This window comes from Cebus imitator, unplaced genomic scaffold (assembly GCF_001604975.1).
Source record: "Cebus imitator isolate Cc_AM_T3 unplaced genomic scaffold, Cebus_imitator-1.0 Scaffold722, whole genome shotgun sequence".
NCBI classification, from domain to species: Eukaryota; Metazoa; Chordata; class Mammalia; order Primates; family Cebidae; genus Cebus; species Cebus imitator.
This window is the reverse complement of record NW_016108037.1, coordinates 478513-499849: the sequence shown is the minus strand read 5'-3', so window position 1 is coordinate 499849 and position 21337 is coordinate 478513. Positions and strand designations below refer to the sequence as shown.

The 21337-nt window shown below is 50.0% G+C and overlaps 1 protein-coding gene across 8 annotated transcripts in view; it reads right to left on the bottom strand.

Annotated features, from left to right (window-relative positions):
• The window catches only part of MYH9 (myosin heavy chain 9), a 116717-nt gene that overhangs the window by 65239 nt on the left and 30141 nt on the right, over positions 1-21337 (bottom strand). For all 8 annotated transcript variants that reach the window (XR_005198417.1, XM_037735077.1, XM_037735082.1 and 5 more), the window contains exon 2: positions 5350-5701. Coding sequence is in view for 7 of the 8 variants with exons in the window: in XM_037735077.1 (XP_037591005.1) it covers positions 5350-5682 (333 nt within the window). In the remaining variant the exon portion in view is untranslated. The remainder of the gene's footprint in view (positions 1-5349; positions 5702-21337) is intronic.

Here is a 21337-nt window from a genome sequence, read left to right as displayed (position 1 = left end):
AAAAAAAAAAAAAAAAAAAAAGGCAGCTGAACTTAGAAATGGACAAACATGTTTGGCTGCTTGGAAAAGAGGATGCAGGGCCCTTGATTTCCTTTCTTCCTGGGATAATTCGTCACTTGCTTTCCCTCCAACTACACTTTTCACAAGAGACCAGGAAAGCTCTGAAGCAAAGAAGTGCAAAAGCAGTACTCGCAACCTGCAGGCCCGGGCATTTTGGGAGGAAGAGAAGTGGGAGCCTGTTCTGGCTTTCACTCTGAGTGAATGTCAAGAGGGGACAAGATAGAAGGCCAGGGAGCAGCAAGGTCGTCCCAGGAGCTCCGAAACAATCAAGCTTTGTTCCTGGACGCTGAGAAAGCCCACACTCTAGGAAATCCAGCCCAGTAAAACCAAGGACACATGGCCGCACACTAAGGGAGTGCCACGGAGCCAGATGTGTAAAAACAGCTGGTGCTGACAGCAGAAGGGGTCTGCGGGTCATGAGGACAAGTCTTTCTGACAGCTGGGTGGGCAGATGGTCCTATGGAGTAGTCTATGGGGCTCAAAGTTCTCTGGGCTAATCCTGTCAAATCAGTGATGATGGAGCTAAGCCCAGCAGAATGAGCGCTGAGGCTCAGGTGGGAGGAAAGCGACTCACTGGAGGCTCGTGGAGGCACAGACATCAAGCCAGCGGCTCTGCTCCCACGCGGCCACGCCACGGCGCTGCTCCATTCACAGGCCACAGAGGCTCTTTGTGCCCATCCGCCCCCATCCCAGGGCCTCACCCCCTGAAGAAAAAGACAGAGCAGCTGTGGCTCAGAATTAGCCACGCCACCCACAATGCTGGGCAAACAGGCTGCGAAGGCCTCCTGAGGTCATGATTTGGAAGCTTGCGTGTAGAGACAGACCGTGAATGAGGCAGCACCCCCTGCCCAGGCAGCCCCGCCCAGGGCACAGACATCCTAATAGTTTTGTACCTGCTGAGGTCTCCACTAGAATGACTGCAAGGCCATCAATGGGCCTCTGAGTGATGATACTTAGAAGAAGGCGGGTGAGCCGGGCGCAGTGGCTCACGCCTGTAATCCCAGCACTTTGGGAGGCTGAGGTGGGAGGATCACGAGGTCAGGAGATCGAGACCATCCTGGCTAACACAGTGAAACCCCTTCTCTGCTAAAAATAAAAATAAAAAATTAGCCAGCTGTGGTGGCACGCGCCTGTAGTTCCAGCTACTCGGGAGGCCGAGGCAGGAGAATTGTTTGAACCCAGGAGGCAGAGGTTGCAGTGAGCCGAGATCACACCACTGCACTCCAGCCTGAGCAACAGAGCGAGACTCTGTCTCAAAAAAAGAGAAGGCTGGTGAGAGGCAGGAGGAGCTGCACACCATAGGTGACAGCAAGGAAGCAAAAATGAGAGTTAATGCCTCTAGCCAAAGAGTTCTGCAGAAAAGGCATGGGCACTACCCACCACACCCACCCACAGTAAAACCCCTGCATATTGCTTGCAGAGGAAAGACACAGCCACTAACACTGAATGTATCTGAACAATGACTGCTCCTCTTCGTGGGAGGGAAAGGCAGGCTCAGGCAGGCTCAGGTGCTCCACTTGTTTCAATTCGCATCCAGCGGATCCCAAAGGAGACTCCAGTTAAAAAGGCACCAATAAAAAGCCAAGCAGAAGAACAGGAGTTGCTTTCACTTGTAACAAACATTAGCAGCCTGAGTCCAGGCCCCCAGGCCGTGTGCCGAGCCAGGTGCTGGCTGGGTGCTTAGGAAGGTTCCCATGGAATCCTTGCAGATGAGGAAGTGAGACTGCACCTAGCCCCATCTCATGGTAAGGGGCAGAGCTGGGATCAGAGCCAGGTCCTGGAGGCTCCAACTCTAGCACTTGAGGGCTCTGCTTTACTGAGCAGAAGCCATCTCAGCTTAGTGCCACAGCAGAGTAGGTGTGACATAAGCTATAAAGCCTGCCAAGAGGAGCGCCTCCCAATCCCAAACAGTGAGGCTACAGCTCCATGTCACCCCCGCAGACACACTGTGCTTCCTTAAAGCACAGTCTCCCATTCATTTATTTGCAAGTCACTAATTCTGAATTTCAGTAGTTAACACTCGTTAGGGACAGGAGCTTTTAATATGGTCCACATGATGATCTCATCAAGAAACAGATGAGATGGCAGGGAACGGTGGCTCATATCTGTAATCCCAGCACTTTGGGAGGTCAAGGTGGGTGGATCACGAGGTCAGGAGTTCGAGACCAGCCTGACCAATATGGTGAAACCCCATGTCTACTAAAAATACAAAAATTAGCCAGGCGTAGTGGTGCATACCTGTAATCCCAGCTACTCAGGAGGTTGAGACAGAACAGCTTGAACCCGGGAGGCAGAGGTTGCAGTGAGCCAAGATTGCACCACTGCACTCCATCTTGGGCAACAGAGTAAGACTCCATGTCAAAAAAAAAAAAAAAAAAAAAAACCACACACACACACACACAGATGAGACATAACTGGGCTGAAAAATCAGGAACCCAAGTTCCAGCCTCAAATCGGCCAACACCTGGCTGTGTTACCCTCCTTAGGTTCCTTGCTATCTCTGGACCTCAGCAGTTCTTCCCACCTGCCATATTAGAAGGCTGGGCTATAAAGGAGACTGTTCCATATGTCCACTTGTTGATAGGTCCTTGATGAACCAGGCTCATCCCCAAAGGGTGGGCATCGATGGCAGAAAACAAGGACCTCATTGTCATGGACAGATCTAGCAATCAGCAACGAAATGCAGCCTTTGCACAGAGTCTGGTGCAGTCAGGAATTCCTGGCAAACTAGAATGGCCCACGGCTCCACTGAAGGCTGTGTAGCACAGTACAGGGCACTCAGAAGCATGAGTCCACCTCATGGAAATATGCTTAAGTCACTCTGAAATCAGGCAGAAAATTAAAGAGCTGACCCTTGGAGACCTGCTGTCTCTGTAACAGAATGAGCCTGTCGCCACACGTCCTTTGATTACACATGTGGTCATGAGCAAAACCCCTCAGTCTGAAAGTTGGTCTTCCCATCTGTAAGGTAGGAGGGCCATAATAATCTTTTTTTTTTTTAATTTGAGACAGAGTCTCACTCTGTCACCCAGGCAGGAGCGCAGTGGTGCAATCTTGGCTGACTGTACCCTTGACCTTCTGGGCTCAAGCGATCTTCCCACCTCAGCCTCCAGCAAGTAGCTGGGACTATAGGCATGTACCACTACGCCCAGCTAATTTTTGTGGCTTTTGTAGAGATGGGGTTTCGCCATGTTACCCAGGCTGGTCTCGAACTCCTGAGCTCAAGCAATCCTCTGGTCTTGGCCTCCCAAGGTCCTGGGATTACAGGCATGCACCGCCATGCCCACCCTATAATAACCTCTTGATGGGTTTTTTCCTCTAGGTCAAAAGCATTTTGAGAACTGTTTTACTCAGCCCCAAGTTCAAGGTGGCTAGTGCAGCAAAAAGAAATAAAGAGCTATTTTAGGAATCATAACAACCAGATATTTCTTTCCCACTGGGGACAAAACCAGAAGGAAATATCTTCAAGTTGAACAGAGGAATTTCGGGTTGATATTGGAAAGGACTTTGTGATCCCAGGGCCGGTTGCCTCGGGATGTGTAAATGCTCATCTCCCCGTCTCCTAACATGGTGATGGGCTGTCTTTCTGCAAATGTAGCCTTGCCAGAAGAAAGAGAATGACCACCCCGATCAGTTGTATAGGCTGGCCTTTCTTTGCACATGCTATTCTCTGGACTCTCCCTACACTTCCCCTTTGTCAAGCCTGGCAAGGAACCAGCACTCAAGTGTTGGACGGAGTCGCAGTGCAAGTCTTACTCTTAGTGACTCACCTCTGCTCAAAGCACACTCCCTAGGGAAGCAAGCCACACCAACATGTATCTGTAAAGAACAAGAAGGGCCGGGCACAGTGGCTCACACCTGTAATCCCAGCATTTTGGGAGGCCTAGACAGGAGAATCACTTGAGCTCAGGAGTTCGAGACCAGCCCAGGGCAGCATAATGAGACCCTGTCTCTAATAAAAATATAAAACATTAGCCAGGTGTGGTGGCACAGCCCTGCAGTCCCAGCTACCAGAGAGGCTGAGGTGGGAGGATCGCCAGAGCCTGCAGTGAGCTGTGATCATGCCACTGCACTCCAGCCTGGGCAACAGCAAGACCCCATCTCAAAAAATGGCGTAGATACCAAAAATGGGATTGGGACAAAAAATGCTGAAGAGAGAGGGGATCAGGTGGTGCAAGAGGAACAGAGCAGGAAACCAGGAGATGGCACTCCCTACTTTACAAGGAATCTACTGCATTTTCAGTGCAAAAGGCTTACTGGAAAGAAATCTGAAGAGATGAAGATATTTGTTAGGCTGGGCATGGTGGCTCACGCCTGTAATCCCAGCACTTCGGGAGGCAGAGGTGGGTGGAACACCTGAGGTCGGCAGCTCGAGACCAGACAGACTAACACGGAGAAAACCTATCTCTACTAAAATCACAAAATTAGCCAGGCATGGTGGCACATGCCTATAATCTCAGCTACTTGGGAGGCTAAGGCAGGAGAATTGCTTGAACCCGGGAGGCAGGGGTTGCAGTGAGCCAAGATCACACCACTGCACTCTAGCCTGGGCAAAAAGAGCAAGACTCTGTCTCAAAAAAAAAAAAAAAAAGATATTTTTAAAAAGAATTGAAAATTTTAAAAAGATGCCAGGTGCAGTGGCTCATGCCTGTAATCCCAGGACTTTGGGAGGCCAAGGTGGGCAGATCACCTGAGGTCAGGTGTTCAAGACCAGCCTGGCCAGCATGGTGAAACCCCATCTCTACAAAAATACAAAAATTACCCAGGCATTATGGTGGGTACCTGTAATCCCAGCTATGTGGATGCCTGTAATCACAGCTATTCAGGAGGCTGAGGTGGGAAAATCACTTGAACCCAGGAGATGGAGGTTGTAGTGAGCCGAGATCACGCCATTGCACTCCAGCCTGGGCAACAGAGCGAAACTCAGTCCCAAAAAAAATAAAAATAAAAAAAAGAAGGAATCTACAACATTGACTGAACCTTCCTATCTCCACCAAAATTTGAGGACAAAGGCCAGTGAGTGGGCATCCCTTCGACAGGGCCATATTCTTCTCCCTCCACTTGTTCTAAAACAGGCTTCCTGTTTTGTATTTGGCTGCAAAGGTTAAAGAGTAATGCTATGCGAACATCAGATGTCAAAGTTCAAGGATGTCACCCCAGCACTCCTTTGAGTCCCCTTCTCAACCACAGAGCCAGGGCCCAGGCATGTGAGGGTGATGGGAAGACCTGGCCCGCCCCCACCTCGGAGCCCCTGGCCCTGTCCTACGGGGTGCTGCGGCAGCCACTTACGTAGATAAGCCCTGAGTAGTAACGCTCCTTGAGGTTGTGCAGCACCGAGGCTTCATTGAGGCACGTGAGCTCTGCCATGTCCTCCACCTTGGAGAACTTGGGCGGGTTCATCTTCTGGATGTCATCCTTGTTCACCTTCACCTTCTTCCCATTCTCCACCAGCTCCACGATGGCCTCTTCGCCCACCTCCTCCTTGAGGCTGGCAGGCTCGAAGCCACTCTTGTCGGAAGGCACCCATACCAGCTTCTTGGCAGCCCAATCGGCCTGGGCCAGCGGGTTATTAATGAAGTTTTTATCCACATAGAGATACTTATCGGCAGCTTGCTGTGCCATGGTGACTTATAGCCAGGACCTAAGATGGGGGGAAAAAAGACAACACATTACATACAACTACATCAGCCACACAAGATCATTCATGCTCACACCTCTTCTCTTTGCAAACTTTATAGGATTAAGTCGCAGTAAAATGCTATATAATCAGGCTGTACAATTTTCTTGCTCCACACTTTTGGGAGAAAAAAGATAACCATCATTGAAAAAACAAGTTGGGCCCAGCACGGTGGCTCGAGCCTATAATCCCAGCACTTTGGGAGGCCAAGGGAGGTGGATCACCTCAGGTCAGGAGTTCGAGACCAGGCTGGCGAACATGACAAAACCCCATCTCTACTAAAAATACAAAAATTAGCCAGGCGTGGTGGCATATGCCTGTCATCCCAGCTACTCAGGAGGCTGAGGCAGGAGAATCGCTTGAACCCCGGAAGTGGAAGCTGCAGTGAGCCGAGATCGCACCACTGCACGCCAGCCTGGGCAATGGAGAAACGAGTTGATAGCAGGGATTTTGTTAGCAATTAATGGTAAGGTGTATCACCCTAGGGTCAATACACAATCAAACAAATCTATCAAGAAAACTATTGCCCCAATGAACATGACAAGAATCTCAAAGACAGATGCAATTCAAGTCGCTATGCTAGACATACAAAGGTAGCAAAGCAGCCACACAGTTTAGAAGGATTTCCAACAAAAACAGGTTCCTAATTAGCCAAAAAATGCAGCTGACTACAACTCCACATGGCAGAAGTTTCCAGTTTAAAAAGCTTGTTCTTATTTCATGAAGTCAACTAAGACGCGAGAAGAAAATAAAACACCAATATATGCTGCCACTAGATTCTAATTCCATCTTGATAATACAGCCGCAAAAAAGCAAACAGAAAAGAGGCCAGGCTCCAGGAAACATGCAGAATGCTAACAGTGCTTCCCTTTGGGGACACTAGGGTCAAAAGTGACCCTCACAAAACATGGGCCAGGAGAACTTAAGTTCATGTGTGTTTGTTTTTTGAAAACTCATTTGCAAAATGAAGATATAAAATAGGCCAGGCAAGGTGTCTCACGCCTGTAATCCCAGCACTTTGGGAGGCCGAGGCAGGCGGATCGCCTGAGGTCGGGAGTTAGAAACCAGCCGGACCAACATGGAGAAACCCGTCCCTACTAAAAATACAAAATTAGCCGGGCATGGTGGCGCATGCCTGTAATCCTAGCTATGCGGGAGGCTGAGGCAGGAGAATCACCTGAACCCGGGAGGTGGAGGTTACAGTGATCTGAGATCATGCCATTTCACTCTAGCCTGGGCAACAAGAGCGAAACTTTGTCTCAAAAAAAAAAAGACATAAAATAATAATGCCTTATATCTGTGTGGTTTTACAGTTTATGAAATGCTTTCACACATATTTCACTGTCTTATCCACTACCTCATCTAACTGGCAACCACCCTGGAAAAGAGATCTCTCATCAAACCCAATCCATAAACCAGGAAACAGGCTCAGAAAGGGCAAGTCACTTGCCCAGAGCTGCCCAGCCTAGTCATGGAGTGGGAAGGTCTTTGTCATAACAACTCTGTAAACCTGGAAAGATATATATTACTATTACCATTTTACAGATGAGGAAACATGCTCCCTGGATGTAAGGAGTTTCTCTGTAGTCATCCAGTCCTGTGGCCTTTCCACTGCAAACACAGCAGTTACTCCAACTCAGAGACGCAGGCTGGGATCACCAGAGATGACTACTCTAGTATAAAACAAGCTCAGGCCGTGGCCACCAGAGGAAGCAGCCCAGAAGCTCACTGCGCAGCTTTCCTTGTGAAATCAAGGAACATCAGGAAGGCTTTTCCCTCTGTGAGCTCAAGCCCCCTCCCCTCAGGCCCCTGCAATCCAGGAAGTCCCCATATCCCAATAAGGAATACCATGGGCTTTTGCACTTCCAGATTCCAAGAGGGACTTGGATGCCAAGGAGGCTGGGCGCATGGCAGGGAAAGAACAAAAGGCAAAGTCTGGGCTGCCCAGACCTTTTCATCTGAGCTCATTAAGTGGTTTTCAGACAAGGCTAAGGGGCTGCCCTGGACTCATTCCAGAAGGGGCTGTTTTCCAGGAAAAAACCTGTTTGCTGGCTCCCTCCCGCCAGGAGGGACACAAGTGCCAGGAGCAGAGCTTGGCAGTCTCGCCAGCTTCCTCTGTTGACATTCCCAGCACAGGCAAACCCCACAGACCCTTGTGAGGACCACGGGCACAGCCACCCTGCAAGGACCACCCTGACAGAAGGCAAGGCCCAGAGTCAGTCGGAGTAAACAAGGCAGGAACAGTGGCTGTGACTGCCTGGCTGCCCCTTGTCTTTGCTGAGGGTCTAAGGTCTAGGGTCTACACCAGGAGCAGCCCCCAGGGCACCGCCAGCTTATTTTCAGCTGTCTGCACTTCCACCCTGGCCAGTCCATTCAAGCAAATCCAAGAATTTTCCCTGCCAGGTAAATGCTAGTTGTTCTTTGCCTCCCTACCATGTGTCTGACACTAACTAGTCAATGGGCACCCCCAGCGTCCCAGCACCCAGGCTCCCCGGAGTCTCCCCATCATGTCCCTGCCCTGCTCAAGACCATGCGGCAATCACAGAACGCAGGTGTCAGGGGCTGGTTTTCAACCTTTTCATAGACCCCAAACTCACGATGGATAATTCCATCAATAGCAGAAGGAGACTCACTTGAACCCAATGCCCCCAAATCCTAAGTCTGTCGCATGACCCCGCCAATGAAGTTATCTGAGGACGTCGCTGCCCCTCATGAGACTCCTACCAAGAGCAAATGGGGCAGGGGACAGTTACTAAGTACATCCCAGCACCAAGTTGTTTATTCACCACCTCACCTAACTGGCAACCACCCTAGAAAAGAGCTCTCTCATCACCCACAAATCATAAACTAGAAAACAGGATCAGAAAGGGCAAGTCACTTGCCCAGAGTTGCCCAGCCCAGTCATGGAGTAGGACGCTAACCCAGGGACGCTGGGCCCCTGTGCCTGGCCTCTTCCCAGAACACTTGTGCCTGGGATCCCTTGGAAGTCAGGCCTGCACTGGAGCTGGGCCATAACTGTCCCCATGAGCTGAGTGTGACATGGGGAATGGAGTGGAATGCATCCCAGAGCATTCAACAAATATTTACAGGAGGTTGTTGGGCAGGCAGGAAGGCTGAGGGAGCCTTCCCAGTGTGGACCACGTGGCCCCTCAAAAAGCAGGCATGTTACAGCTCATCATTCACTCCCTCGGCCCGATACTATTGGCAGCAAGCTTGCAGCCCATCAGCAAGGGCAGAATGAGGTCTGGCCTTCCTCAAACTCTGCTTCACCCCTGCAATGCCAACCCTAACAGAAAGAATCCATCTGATAGCCTGGCTTCTTGGCAGCCCATGGGCTCCCTCAGGCTGCAGGCCCCAGGCACTCAGACTGTCCTGGAAATCCACTCTGGAGGGTCGCAAACATCACACCAGCTGGTAGGGAGTAACTACCCAACCAACCACCCTCAGAACCTCACCCTGACTGACTTTCAGGCCTCAGTGGGAGGGCAGGCGATAGTCACAGGCCAGTGGTATCCCCACGAAGGCTAGCAGAGGCCTGGCAACCAAGCCATAGTTCTTGCAAGAGGATGGGAGAATGCATCCCCCCAAATCCACCCCCTACCTCTAAAGACCAAGGCTCCCACTGAAGGTCACAGACTCCACTTGCCTGGATACCTCCCTCCCAGCAGAACTTCTCATTAAGCAAGGCTGGGCTCTGCTCGGCCTGGCCAAGGACGGGGCTATTTGGTTTCAGCAACTCCGCTGGAATGACGTGGGGCAGCAGCAGCGCCAAGACCAATACATGGGCTAGACCACCAGGGAGAGCTGCAAAGGTCAGGATAAACAGTGGAGTTTCTATGAAAGCCCCCTGGCCCACCTGGGCAGGCTAAGCCACATTCAATGATGGGGGGGCCACAGGGCTGCAGCTCAGCTGTTGTATCCACCTGTATCCAGTGAGGAGGCTCCTGTGCCCCTGGGGGCGTGTGTGTGGGTGTGTGTGCATGCGCGTGTGTATAAGTGTGTTCAGTCAGGTTAATACCCACCTCTCCAGGATGCACGTGGGTTAAACCACCTTATCTATAATCCATATGCCTCATTTATGAATGGGGGATAGTAAAGAGCTACTAAAAATTCAATAAGGGGCACGACAGCAGGATACACGGGGTGTGGGGGGCAGTCTATCCAACACAGTAGCCAGCATGCAGCCACTCCTGCCTACTCCGTTCTGGGGCCGTGCTAAACGGCCTCTGTGAAAACTTTTTTTTTTTTTTTTTTGAGACGGAGTCTCACTCTCTCACTCTGTCACCCAGACTGGAGAGCAGTGGTGCGATCTCGGCTCACTACAACCTCTGCCTCCTGGGTTCAAGCAATTCTCCTGTCTCAGCTTCCTGAGTAGCTGGGACTACAGGTGCCCACCACCATGCCCGGCTAACTTCTGTATTTTTAGTAGAGACGGGCTGGTCTCAAACTCCTGACCTCAAGTGATCTGCCTGCCTCGGCCTCCCAAAGTGCTGGGATTATAGGCCTTAGCCACCAGGCCTGGCCTCAGATTTGCTTGTTAATCAATTTTACAGGTGATGATGCAGCAGTAGCCTTGGAGAAAGTAACTCTACTCAGTCACACAAGCTGGGGAACGAGGACTTGAACCTAGAACTCCTGAACCCAAGGCCTCACTGTCAATCATTTAGTGGCTGCATCAGATTCTCAAGTGGCTTTTTTAAGGACCACTTATAAGGTTTTTCAACCTCTTATCTAGTATACCGTTTTGAGACAGAGTCCGGCTCTGTCACCCAGGCTGGAGTGCGGTGGCGCAATCTGGGCTCACTGCAACTTCCACCTCCCACGGTCAAGCGATTCTCCCGCTTCAGTCTCCTGAGTAGCTGGGATAACAAGCGCCCGTCACCACACCCAGCTAATTTTTCTAGTTTTAGTAGAGACGGGGTTTCACCATATTGGCCAGGCTGGTCTCAAACTCCTGATCTCAGGTAATCTGCCCGCCTCAGCCTCCCAAAGTGCTGGGATTACAGGAGTGAGCCACCGCACCCAGCCCTAGTGTATACCACCTTGAGATACATTCCCAGAAGTGGAGTTACAGGAGGAAAGAACATACAAACATTTCTACAGTCCTGGGATGTCTCATCCAATTGTTTTCCAAAAGGGCTGAATTGACGTGCACTGCCATTTGAGCAGGATGTATGTGTGAGAGCAACCAACCAGCACTGTCTACCGCTATAAAAAACACACACACAGGAAAGATCTCCGTGGCTCAGAAAGTCCCAAGCTCCTGTGGGAATGGGCAGGCCAGCAAGGGTTCAGAAGGAAGCAAGCAGCTCTCGCCCCTGGAGATGAGATTGGATTAGACTGAGGCCAACCCCCAGCGCTTTCCTTCCCGCCGGCTTCCTGCGGGTGCCAGTCCAACTCTAAGAAACCCAAGCAGTTGCCTTTTTAGGCCATAATCGAGCAGGACACAACCAGAGGCTAAATTAGGACTCTCAGGAAATGATGAAACTGAAAGTAAATAGGTTGACCAAAAACATCTTCTTTCAACCCAAAATGTAATGCCTCAATTATTTGCCTTCTCCCCTTCCTTCCAAACATCCATATGGATCTCTTACTTCTCCTGTTTTCCCACAGAATCCTCTCCCTCCCTTCTTCCCTCCATTTCTCTTTTTACTTGTTTGTGGGTTTGTCTGGAAAATGAACTGCTAGCACCTTAAAGACAGAATTTATTCTACTATCAAATCTTTGGTCGAAATGTTGAGAGCATTTCCACTCCTAGACAATGAGGGCTGATGTAAACCTTTCCAAGGGCCTGGTTCTAGGCTGGGAGTGTCCAAGTCATCACCTTCACCATAAAGCTGCAGACCGAGGGCCTGTGAGTAAGCGCGTGTTTCACTCAGTCCTCTCAATTAATTTCAGGAGGCACATACATGCTGTCATATTCATTTTGCAGGTGGAGGAAATGGGGCTCAGATAAGGCACAAAACCTACGGTCAGACTCAACCTCGTGTGGCTTCAATGCCCTGCTTAGTTTCCCCTTTAGCTGCCTCCCTGGTGAAGTCACTGGAGCTACAGGAAGCAAACAAACTGAGAACCGCCCCCCCCCGGCTAAGCAGATATTAATAATGTCACCTCGGGCCAGGCACCGTGGCTCATGCCTGTAATCCCAGTACTTTTGGAGGCTGAGACGGATGGATCACCTGAGGTTGGGAGTTTGAGACCAGTCTGACCAACATGGAGAAACCCATCCCTACTTAAAATACAAAATTAGACCAGCGTGGTGATACATGCCTGTAATCTCAGCTACTAGGGAGGCTGAGGCAGGAGAATCGCTTGAACCCAGGAAGCAGAGGTTGTAGTGAGCCAAGATCATGCCGCTGCACTCCAGCCTGGGCAACAAGAGCAAAACTCTGTCTCAAAAATAATAACAATGTCACCTAAAAGCTGTAAGCCTCATCTCCCCATGCTGGCTTGCACAAGGGATTCCATCCTTCCAGCCTAAACTGCTGGGGCTAAAAGTAAGAAGGTGGGGGTGTGACCTTGGCTGAGCCATTTGAGTTCTCTGAGCCCAGACTGCCAGGAGTTGACCTAACCAATCTCCAACAGCCGTGGGCACGCCAAGGTTTCAGTTCAGACACCCCAGCAGCCTCAGTGCTGACACCGGAAGCCCTATTCCAGCCTCACCACTGATGCAGGCAAGCAGCCCCTCCGTTTGTTTGGTTCTCCCCACCCCCATCCTGGAGAACACAGATAAACTCAGTCCTTTCTCTTTCTCCTTATAGCCATTGGTTTTGAGTTAAATAAAACTGTCAAAGTAGCTGGCTTCCATTTTTAAGATTCTTTGGGCCAGGCATGGTGGCTCACACCTGTAATCCCAGCACTTTGGGAGGCCAAGGAGAGTGGATCACCTGAGGTCAAGAGTTCGAGACAGGCCTGGCCAACATGGTGAAACCTGTCCCTAGTAAAAATACAAAAATTCACCAGGCGTGGTGGTGTGTGCCTGTAATCCCAGCCACTTGGGAGGTTGAGGCACAAGTATCACTTGAACCTGGGAGGCAGAGATTGTGCCACTGCACTCCCGCTTGGGCAACAGAGCAAGAACCCATCTCAAAAAAAAAAAAAAAAAAAAAAAAGATTCTTTGAAAGCAGCTGTTATAATAATGTAGAATTTTTCAAGCTCATTAGATTCATTTATTCAATCAACTGATACGTAGAGAATTCACATGCAAAAAAATCATGACAAAGGCATAAAGATCCCAAGGGGTTTCTAACAAGGTAGGGCGGCAGCACCGGCACGCACACAACGAGGTGACTAGGCAAAGTGTCCACCTGGGTAACGTGGTGGAGTAGACAGAAAGCAAGCTCCCTGGCTTCCTTCCATCCTGTTCACTGCTGAACCCAACACCCAAATGCATTAAGCACCCACTGGGCAGATCTGCAGGATGGATGACTGTAGAAACTCCTTGCTGTGTGACCCTGGTACAGTGCCACCTCTCTGGCCTTCACTATAAATGCAGATAATATTTTATGCTGCCTTCCCTGCCTCACGAGGCTGCTTAATACAACATATCTTAAATGCACACAACGATGAGACAGGACACCTGCCACTGTGGAACATTCATGCAGAGAGGAAGACATGTGTCAACAGCCAGCTCCACCACAGACTCAATGAAGAGAAGAGGAACATGCAACTTGCCATGGGAACAAAGAGAAAGGGACGATTCCCTGGACACTCAGTCGAGAGTGTTGTGGAGGATGTGACATTTAAGCTGCGTCCTGGAAGATGGGTAAAATATCGCTGGGGAAGGGAAGAGATGGTGGAAAAGTATCCCGGGCTGAGGGAGAAGAGCAAGGGCCAACATACAGAAAGAAGATACAGTCGTTCATGAACCACACACTAAACGGCTCCACAGCACTCTGGCTATCTGGGGCCAGAGAATCCTTTGTGGTGGGGCTGTCCTGTGCCTTGTGGGGTATTTAGCAGCAGAGCAGCATGCCTGGCCTCTACCCACTAAATGCCAGTCTCACCCTGTCCCCAATTGTGACAACCCAATATGTCTCCAGACATTGCTAAAGGTGAGACTTGGGGGGAAGATAAATTCCCCCCAGTTGGGCCCACTGATTTAAGGGGTGCATGTGAGCAAACGCTGCGCTATGTAGCCAGACCTCTGAATCAGCATCTTCCCCCATCTCTGAAGTGCATGAGCCAAATCTCCTTAACAAAACATTAAGTCCTCAGGACAAAACTGATTCCCAGGACCCCATAAAAATGCCATTATGTTAGCTGAAATGTGGTTTTAAAAAAGGGGGGCCATTATGGATGGCACTGTCACCAAGGAATACAGTGACATCCTGTATTCTAAGAGATCCGAACTAGTTCGCCTACTGGACTGAGCTTTCAAGATCCTGAATAACCGCTTTAAAAGTAAACCAATCAATCGGGCAGACGCACCTTCAGAACCTCCAACACAGCAGCTCAGCCTGTGACTCATAAGCAAACTCACCAGCATCAAAGGATCCAGATGATTAACGGAAGACAAAGCGGCAGCCACATTTTGGAGGTCGGGGGTGGGAGCTGTTCCCATGGCTGTGTCAGCTCACCCCACCCTCGGAATCCCATCAAATACTATTTATTGAATAGTTTTGGCAAATCAATCTGGATTAGACCCAGGGAATCCACGGCTTCCACCACTGGGATACCCGGATGACTATTTTCCACCCAGAGCTCTCCCCCACAACCCCTCAAATATTAATAAATATATTTAAGCACCTACCAACAAGCCGTCTCTGCCCGGAGGACCCATAAGCACCATCACACCTGAACTCCCCCACCTTCTCTCCCCCAGTTCATACCCTCTTCTGGGTGTCCAACTCTGGGAGACACTGTCCATCTGGTCACCCAAAACAGTCACTGTAAACTCCTCCCCAGCCCTCTGCCAACACTACTGCCTGTGCCCTGTTCAGTCCAGCCCTACATGCCCTCCCTTCTGGGCTGTGACAACCACCTCCCTCCTGATCTCCTTTGCCACTTCTACAGAACTCATTCCTGATGACTCACAAACTCAAATTCCTATTTATATGACTTCCTACTTTATTGACATTACTTGGCCAGTTCAAAACGGTCCAACAGCTCCATACCTCCTTCAGAATAAAATCTAATAATCTCTGCATGGTTAAGCAAACCCTCTAGGACCCCACCCATTCATCCTGCCCCTGCCAGCGCCATATAATCAATTTCCCATTCACAGTGCACTCTGCTCAGGCCTCCAGGCCTTCAAAGAAGCCAGAGAAGTGTCCTTTGTGCTAGGAACCCTCTCTGAGATCTCAGCTCAAATACTCCCTTCTCTAAAGACTTTTTGCAGCAAAAGGACACCTTGTATGTATGTCCCTCTGTCTGTGCTCTGTACTTGTTCCACTGAAACCAAACAGCTAAATATTCATGATTTGTAGTTTTATTTGAGGACAGGGATTGGGTCTCATTCATCAATTCCAAACACAATGCCTGGCTCAGACCAGGTGCTCAGTTAAAGTGTCCTAAATGAATGAATGATAGCTGGGCGCGGTGGCTCAAGCTTGTAATCCCAGCACTTTGGGAGGCCGAGGCAGGTGGATCACAAGTTCAAGAGATCGAAACCATCCTGGTCAACATGGTGAAACCCCATCACTACTAAAAATACAAAACATTAGCTGGGCATGGTGGCGCGTGCCTGTAATCCCAGCTGCTCAGGAGGTTGAAGCAGGAGAATTGCCTGAACCCAAGAGGCGGAGGTTGCGGTGAGCCGAGATCACGCCATTGCACTCCAGCCTGGGTAACAAGAGTGAAACTCCGTCTCAAAAAAAAAAAAAAATGAATGATGAACAGGGTCAAAAGGAGGAAGAAAGAGTTCATGGGGAAGGTCCCAAGGGGAAGGTCCCAAGAGGCTGGAAAATCCCCTTGGGCTGCGGCTGTGCAAAGAGGGCCAGGGCTGGAGAGCTGAAGGTAGCAAGAGAGCCAAGTTGAACCCACACATGTGTGAGGGTCACAGCCACCTAATTTGTTACAAACACCAAACCATTTATGGACTAATTTTTATATGCTCAAAACAAAAAGGGAAAGAATACATATTGGGGCTTTCAATCTACCAAGAGAAATAGTACTGAAGATAATTTATTGGCTTTGCGTACAGTTCAACCATCTCAGTTTTCTGGAACCTTCTAGCACCCCGATTAACCAGTGTAGAGGCACCTACCACCTACTACCAGACCAACATACCAGAAAGAACCTTGGCTGGCATGGCCTCTGCTCTCACTGGGATGCCATGAGAAGGTTCTGTGCCTTCCTGGAATGCTATGCCTCCACCTATCAAGCAAGTGCTGGCAACATTGACCTTCAGTATCAACTCAGAACCAAGAGACGGAAGGTGGAACCACCACAGCCATGTGAGGCACTGATTCTGCACATCCCAAGGTAAATGCTTGTAATGCACCATGATGGGATTTACGGCTTTGGGTCAGACAGACCTGGGTTGGAGTCCCAAGTCCCCCCTACTCACGATTCCTGTGACCTTGAAGTTGTTAGCACCTCAATTTCCTAGCTGTAGAATGAGGAAAAAACAACAGGCCAGTGGATCACGCCTGTAATCCCAGCACCTTGGGAGGCCGAGGCGGGTGGATCACCTGAGGAAGGGAGTTCGAGACCAGCCTGGCCAACATGGTGAAACCCCATCTCTACTAAATATACAAAAAATTAGCCAGGCGTGATTTCAGGCACCTGTAATCCCAGCTACTCGGGGGGCTGAGGCAGGAGAACCTTTGAACCCTGGGGGCAAATGTTGCAGTGAGCCCAGACAGCCCCACTGCAGTCCAGCCTAGGCAACAGACCGAGACAGTTTCAAAAAAAAAGCAACACCACCTAACATCAGAACAGTTGCAGCTCAAGTTCCCAGCAGAGAATGACATGATAGAATTCCCCTCACAACTCCTCTATCTTGTGATCCTGAGCTATTTAATCCCCATCCTTCCTAGGAATGACATCTGGGCCCTCTGAAAATCAGTTTCCAGAAGACTAGTGACTCTGCAGATTATGTCCATCCATAGAGCACAGCCCTCAAGGGGATGGTGACTCCTAAGGACAGCAATTTGCAGAGAGAAATTTACATCATGGCCAAGTAAGGACGGAATGCTGCCTCCCTATGGTCCTCCTGCAATCCCAATATGCATGAAAGGTTGTAGGAAGCCTGCAAAAGGAAATCTGCTTAACTCCAACCGAGGAATATCCTGCAGGAAAGATCTCTCTCCATGCTGGTCTGGGAAACACTGGTCTGGTGAGATGTACACAAAGCCTGTGGCAGAAGAGTTGGATTTGAGTCTGGCGAGGCACTGACCAGCTGTGCCATCCTGCAGGCACCACCCAGGCCTCAGCTTTCCCACCTGCAAGATGTCCTGCGTGCTCACAGGTATGCACAGGCCCACTCTCTGCAATACTCACCAGGGCTGTTAAGCAGTTATCTACAGGGTGGGTCAGCAAAGTGGCTCCTCTGTCACCCAGGGCAAACCTACAGCAGCCTGGGCGTAGGCGCTCATTTTCCCCAGGCTAACAAGGGTGGGGGGCTCCTCCCAGCTGCCCAGGGCCCAGGAGTAGGAGCTGAGGACTGCGGGTGGGCCCCCCTTCCCTTCCCACCTCAGGAATGTTGTTTGCTTACAGAAGAAGCTGGGACTTGTTTCCATTAGCAGTATTCCAACCCAAGCCTGTGTTGATGGTTAGCAGATAAGAAAACCAGAGAGGAACTTAGTGCCAGGGCCTCAGAGCCTGTCCATCTGCAGGCTCAGCCTTTGCCTCCTCAAAGCGGGCATGGAGGGGCTTAGGTGACTGCTGAAAGTCCAGGGAACACTGAAAGATGACAGCATTTGCCTGCGCAAGGGAGGGCCTGGGAGTTGCCTGGCACCCAAGGAAACCCAGGCCGTCAAAAACAGCACCAGTATGTATTTCAAATCATGTTGTACACGATGGATATAAACAATTTTTGTCAACTTAAAAATTAAATGAACAATTTATTTTAAAAATGACACCAGAATGCTGTGCATAGATTCCCTCCTCCTGCGTGTGAAGGGGCGGGGGAGGCAGCTTGGGACAGGCTGGAGGGCATACACTGGGGCAGCTAACCCAGGATCTTATCAGCCATTCAGGAATGTGGACTTTATTCTGGGAGGGCAGGGTGGGGGAAGGAGCAGTGGTGACATCATCAGATTTGTATTTTAAAGAAATTGGCAGGGTGCACAGTGGCTCACACCTGTAATCCCAGCCCTTTGGGAGGCCGAGGTGGGCGGATCACGAGGTCAGGAGTTCAAGATCAGCCTGGCCAAGATGGTAAAATCCTATCTCTACTAGAAATACAAAAAAAATAGCAGGGCATGGTGGTGCGTGTCGGTAATATCAGCTACTCAGGAGGCTGAGGCAGAGAATCGCTTGAACCCGGGAAGCAGAGGTTGCAGTGAGCCGAGATTGCGCCACTGTATTCCAGCCTGGGTGAGACTCCATCTCAGAAAGAAAGAAAGGAAAGAAAGAAAGAAAGGAAAGAAAGAAGAGAGAGAGAGAGAAAGAGAGAGAAAGAGGGGGGGAGAGAGAGAGAGAAAGAAAGAAAGAAAGAAAGAAAGAAAAGAAAAGAAGGAAAGGAAAGGAAAGGAAAGGAAGGAGAGAAAGAAAGAAAGAGAGAGAGAGAGAAAGAAAGAAAGAAAGAAAGAAAGAAAGAAAAGAAAGAGAAAGAGAAGGAAAGAAAGGAAAAAAAGGAAGAAAGAAAGAAAAGAAAAGAAAAGAAAAGAAAAGAAAAGAAAAGAAAAGAAAAGAAAAAGAAATCGTTCTCCCTTACCTCCATGGAGGGGGGTGGTGAGAAGCCAGTGGTTGGAAAGTACCGGGGACTTGCAAGGAGAGAGCTTCCAATCCAAGAGAAGAAAAGACAGTTCCCTGACCAGGCCAGCTGGAGAGTGATTAAATGACATGAGAGGGACAAGTGCAGCCACAGATTTCACCCTCTGATCTCCTACTCCAAAGAGCCTGGCTCGAGGAGAGTCCTGGAATCACTGACCTACGACAGTAAGAAGTGACCCAGCAATCCCAGGAGCTCTAGGGCCAGTGCTTCCAAAGCATCTTGGGCACAGATCTCATGCGGCACATGTCACACGGACTACATAATAAAGTGTCCAACTGGGTGTCCTCCACTAAGATACCAACCTCAGGACCACACAGACGTGGCTTTGGGTCCTCAGCACAGACACCATTTCTGAGTCGCTCTGCTGCCCAGGCTGGAGTGCAGTGGTACAATCTTGGCTCACCGCAACCTCTGCCACCTGGATTGAAGTAATTTTCCTGCCTCAGCTGGGACAAGTGTGTGCCACCATGCTCTGCTAATTTTTGTATTTTTAGTAGAGACAGAGTTTCGTCATGTAGGCCAGGATGGTCTTGAACTCCTGACCTCAAGTGATCTGCCTGCCTTGGCCTCCCAAAATGCTGGCATTACAGGCGTGAGACACTGCAGTCAGTCTAAAACCATTTTTTTTTTTTTTTTAGACGGAGTTTCGCTCTTGTTTTCCAGGCTGGAGTGCAATGGCACGATCTCGGCTCACCGCAACCTCCACCTCCTGGGTTCAGGCAATTCTCCTGCCTCAGCCTCCTGAGTAGCTGGGATTACAGGCACGCGCCACCATGCCCAGCTAATTTTTTGTATTTTTAGTAGAGACGGGGTTTCACCATGTTGACCAGGATGGTCTCGATCTCTTGACCTCGTGATCCACCCGCCTCGGCCTCCCAAAGTGCTGGGATTACAGGCTTGAGCCACTGCGCCCGGCCCTAAAACCATTTTTTAATGAATAAATCAATCAACCAATGAGCCAGGGCAGAAAGCAGCAAGAGCTTGAGGTCAGCCCTGCCATCGCCCCAGAATGACAGCCCATTCAGTATGGATAGAAGTGTGCCCCCACAGCCTTTATAACTCCACCCTAACTCCTTCCATCAGGGCCTCTCAACCATCTTTCCAGCCACGCCTCGTCCCCTGATGGAACCCTGCATTCCATCCACCAAAGCAGACTCCCCAGAGCAGCCTTTGCTTACGCTGTCACCTAGAGACAAGCTAGATGGCCCATCTCCCCAATTCTCCACAGACTGAGAGTCCCCAAAAACAAGTGGACATGCCACCTCTGCCAGGCAGCCTCTCCTGACACCCTAGGATGAATGACTCATCCTTCTTCCTCCTCCCCAACAGCCCCAGCACAATCTGCATTATACCAGAACCACTGCTTCTCTGCTTGTCTCCCGCACTGTCCCTTAGAACGCTTTGGAGGCAGGGACTGTCTCCCCACCCCTCTTGCTCAAGTGTGGACTGAGCCCAGGGTGCTGCAGAGAGAGCATCCATGCTTGTTGAAAAGAAACGAATTGTTCAAAATGCTTCCAAGTGTTTTCTGGGAACCTGGCTGTCCCAGAGAATGACCACTCCAAGGGTATCTGGAGGGAGAGAGGGATGAAGGGAGGGATGAAGGGAAGGAAATAACAGGTTAAGCAGCTTTTGCCAGCGTTAAGAGGCCAGGCAGACAGACCGAGGGCTGGATCTGCAGATAAGGCATCTTCACTGGACCTTTGGCATTGCTTTTAATTGGTTCAATATTTGCATAGTGAGATCACACCTGTGCCTTACCTACTCAATAACGAGTTTTCTCTCAGCCACCCAGGAGAAACTGCAGAGAAGCAAGTTGTTTCAGGTATGGTGGGACCATCCCCTCCTAAACAGCGAGGGGCAGCTGATCCCCTGCGGTTCGCCCCCAGTTGGAAGAGGCTGACAGGGGAACGGTTTGGCTGGGTTCACCAAGCATGTCCCCCTGCAGATGGTATATCCCCGGCTGGCTGGAGGCTTCCACACACCCAGGAGGGGCAACTTGAGCCCTTCAGATTCCTGTAGCAAAGTTATTCCTTCCCTTAGCTTCTGCTGATAGAAGGGTTTTTCTTTCAAGCATGTGAGCACAGTTTGCTGAAACCCAACACAGAAAAATAACCATACTCAGAAGATGTAATTATATGGCCACGGTCTCAGGGAAAGTGCAGCATGAGGGCTTTCTGAGTCCACATCACAACTGCTGAGAAGGACAACCAGAGACCAAAACAGAAGACCACTTCTGAAAGTCCCTCAGTCTAGAATATGCCGGGCCTTCAGCAGCTTGTATTCTCTGAGTGATATTTAAATAACACAAAAAAAGCAAATGAATGAGAAGCCACTTCCCCCCAGTAGCCGTCTCACCTCAAGTCCTGCCTCAAGTCCTGCGGGGCTGAGGGCTCCAAGGCAGAGATCGGGTCACCACTGCATCCTCAGTGTCCCACATATAGGAGGTGCTGAACTAAAGTCATGGGGGAGGTTCCTGTCTTCCCAAAGGTCCAGACTCCAGGGATCAAGTTCAGAAAAATCTGCGTCACCCCTTTTTTTTTTGAGGTAGAGCTCTGCGCTGTAGCCCAGGCTGGAGTGCAGTGGCGCGATCTTGGCTCACTACAACCTCCGCGTCCCAGGTCCCAGTTCAAGCAGTTCTACTCAGCCTCCCAAGTAGCTGGGATTACAGGCACGAGCCACCATGCCTAGCTAATTTTTGTAGTTTGTTTTTTTTTTT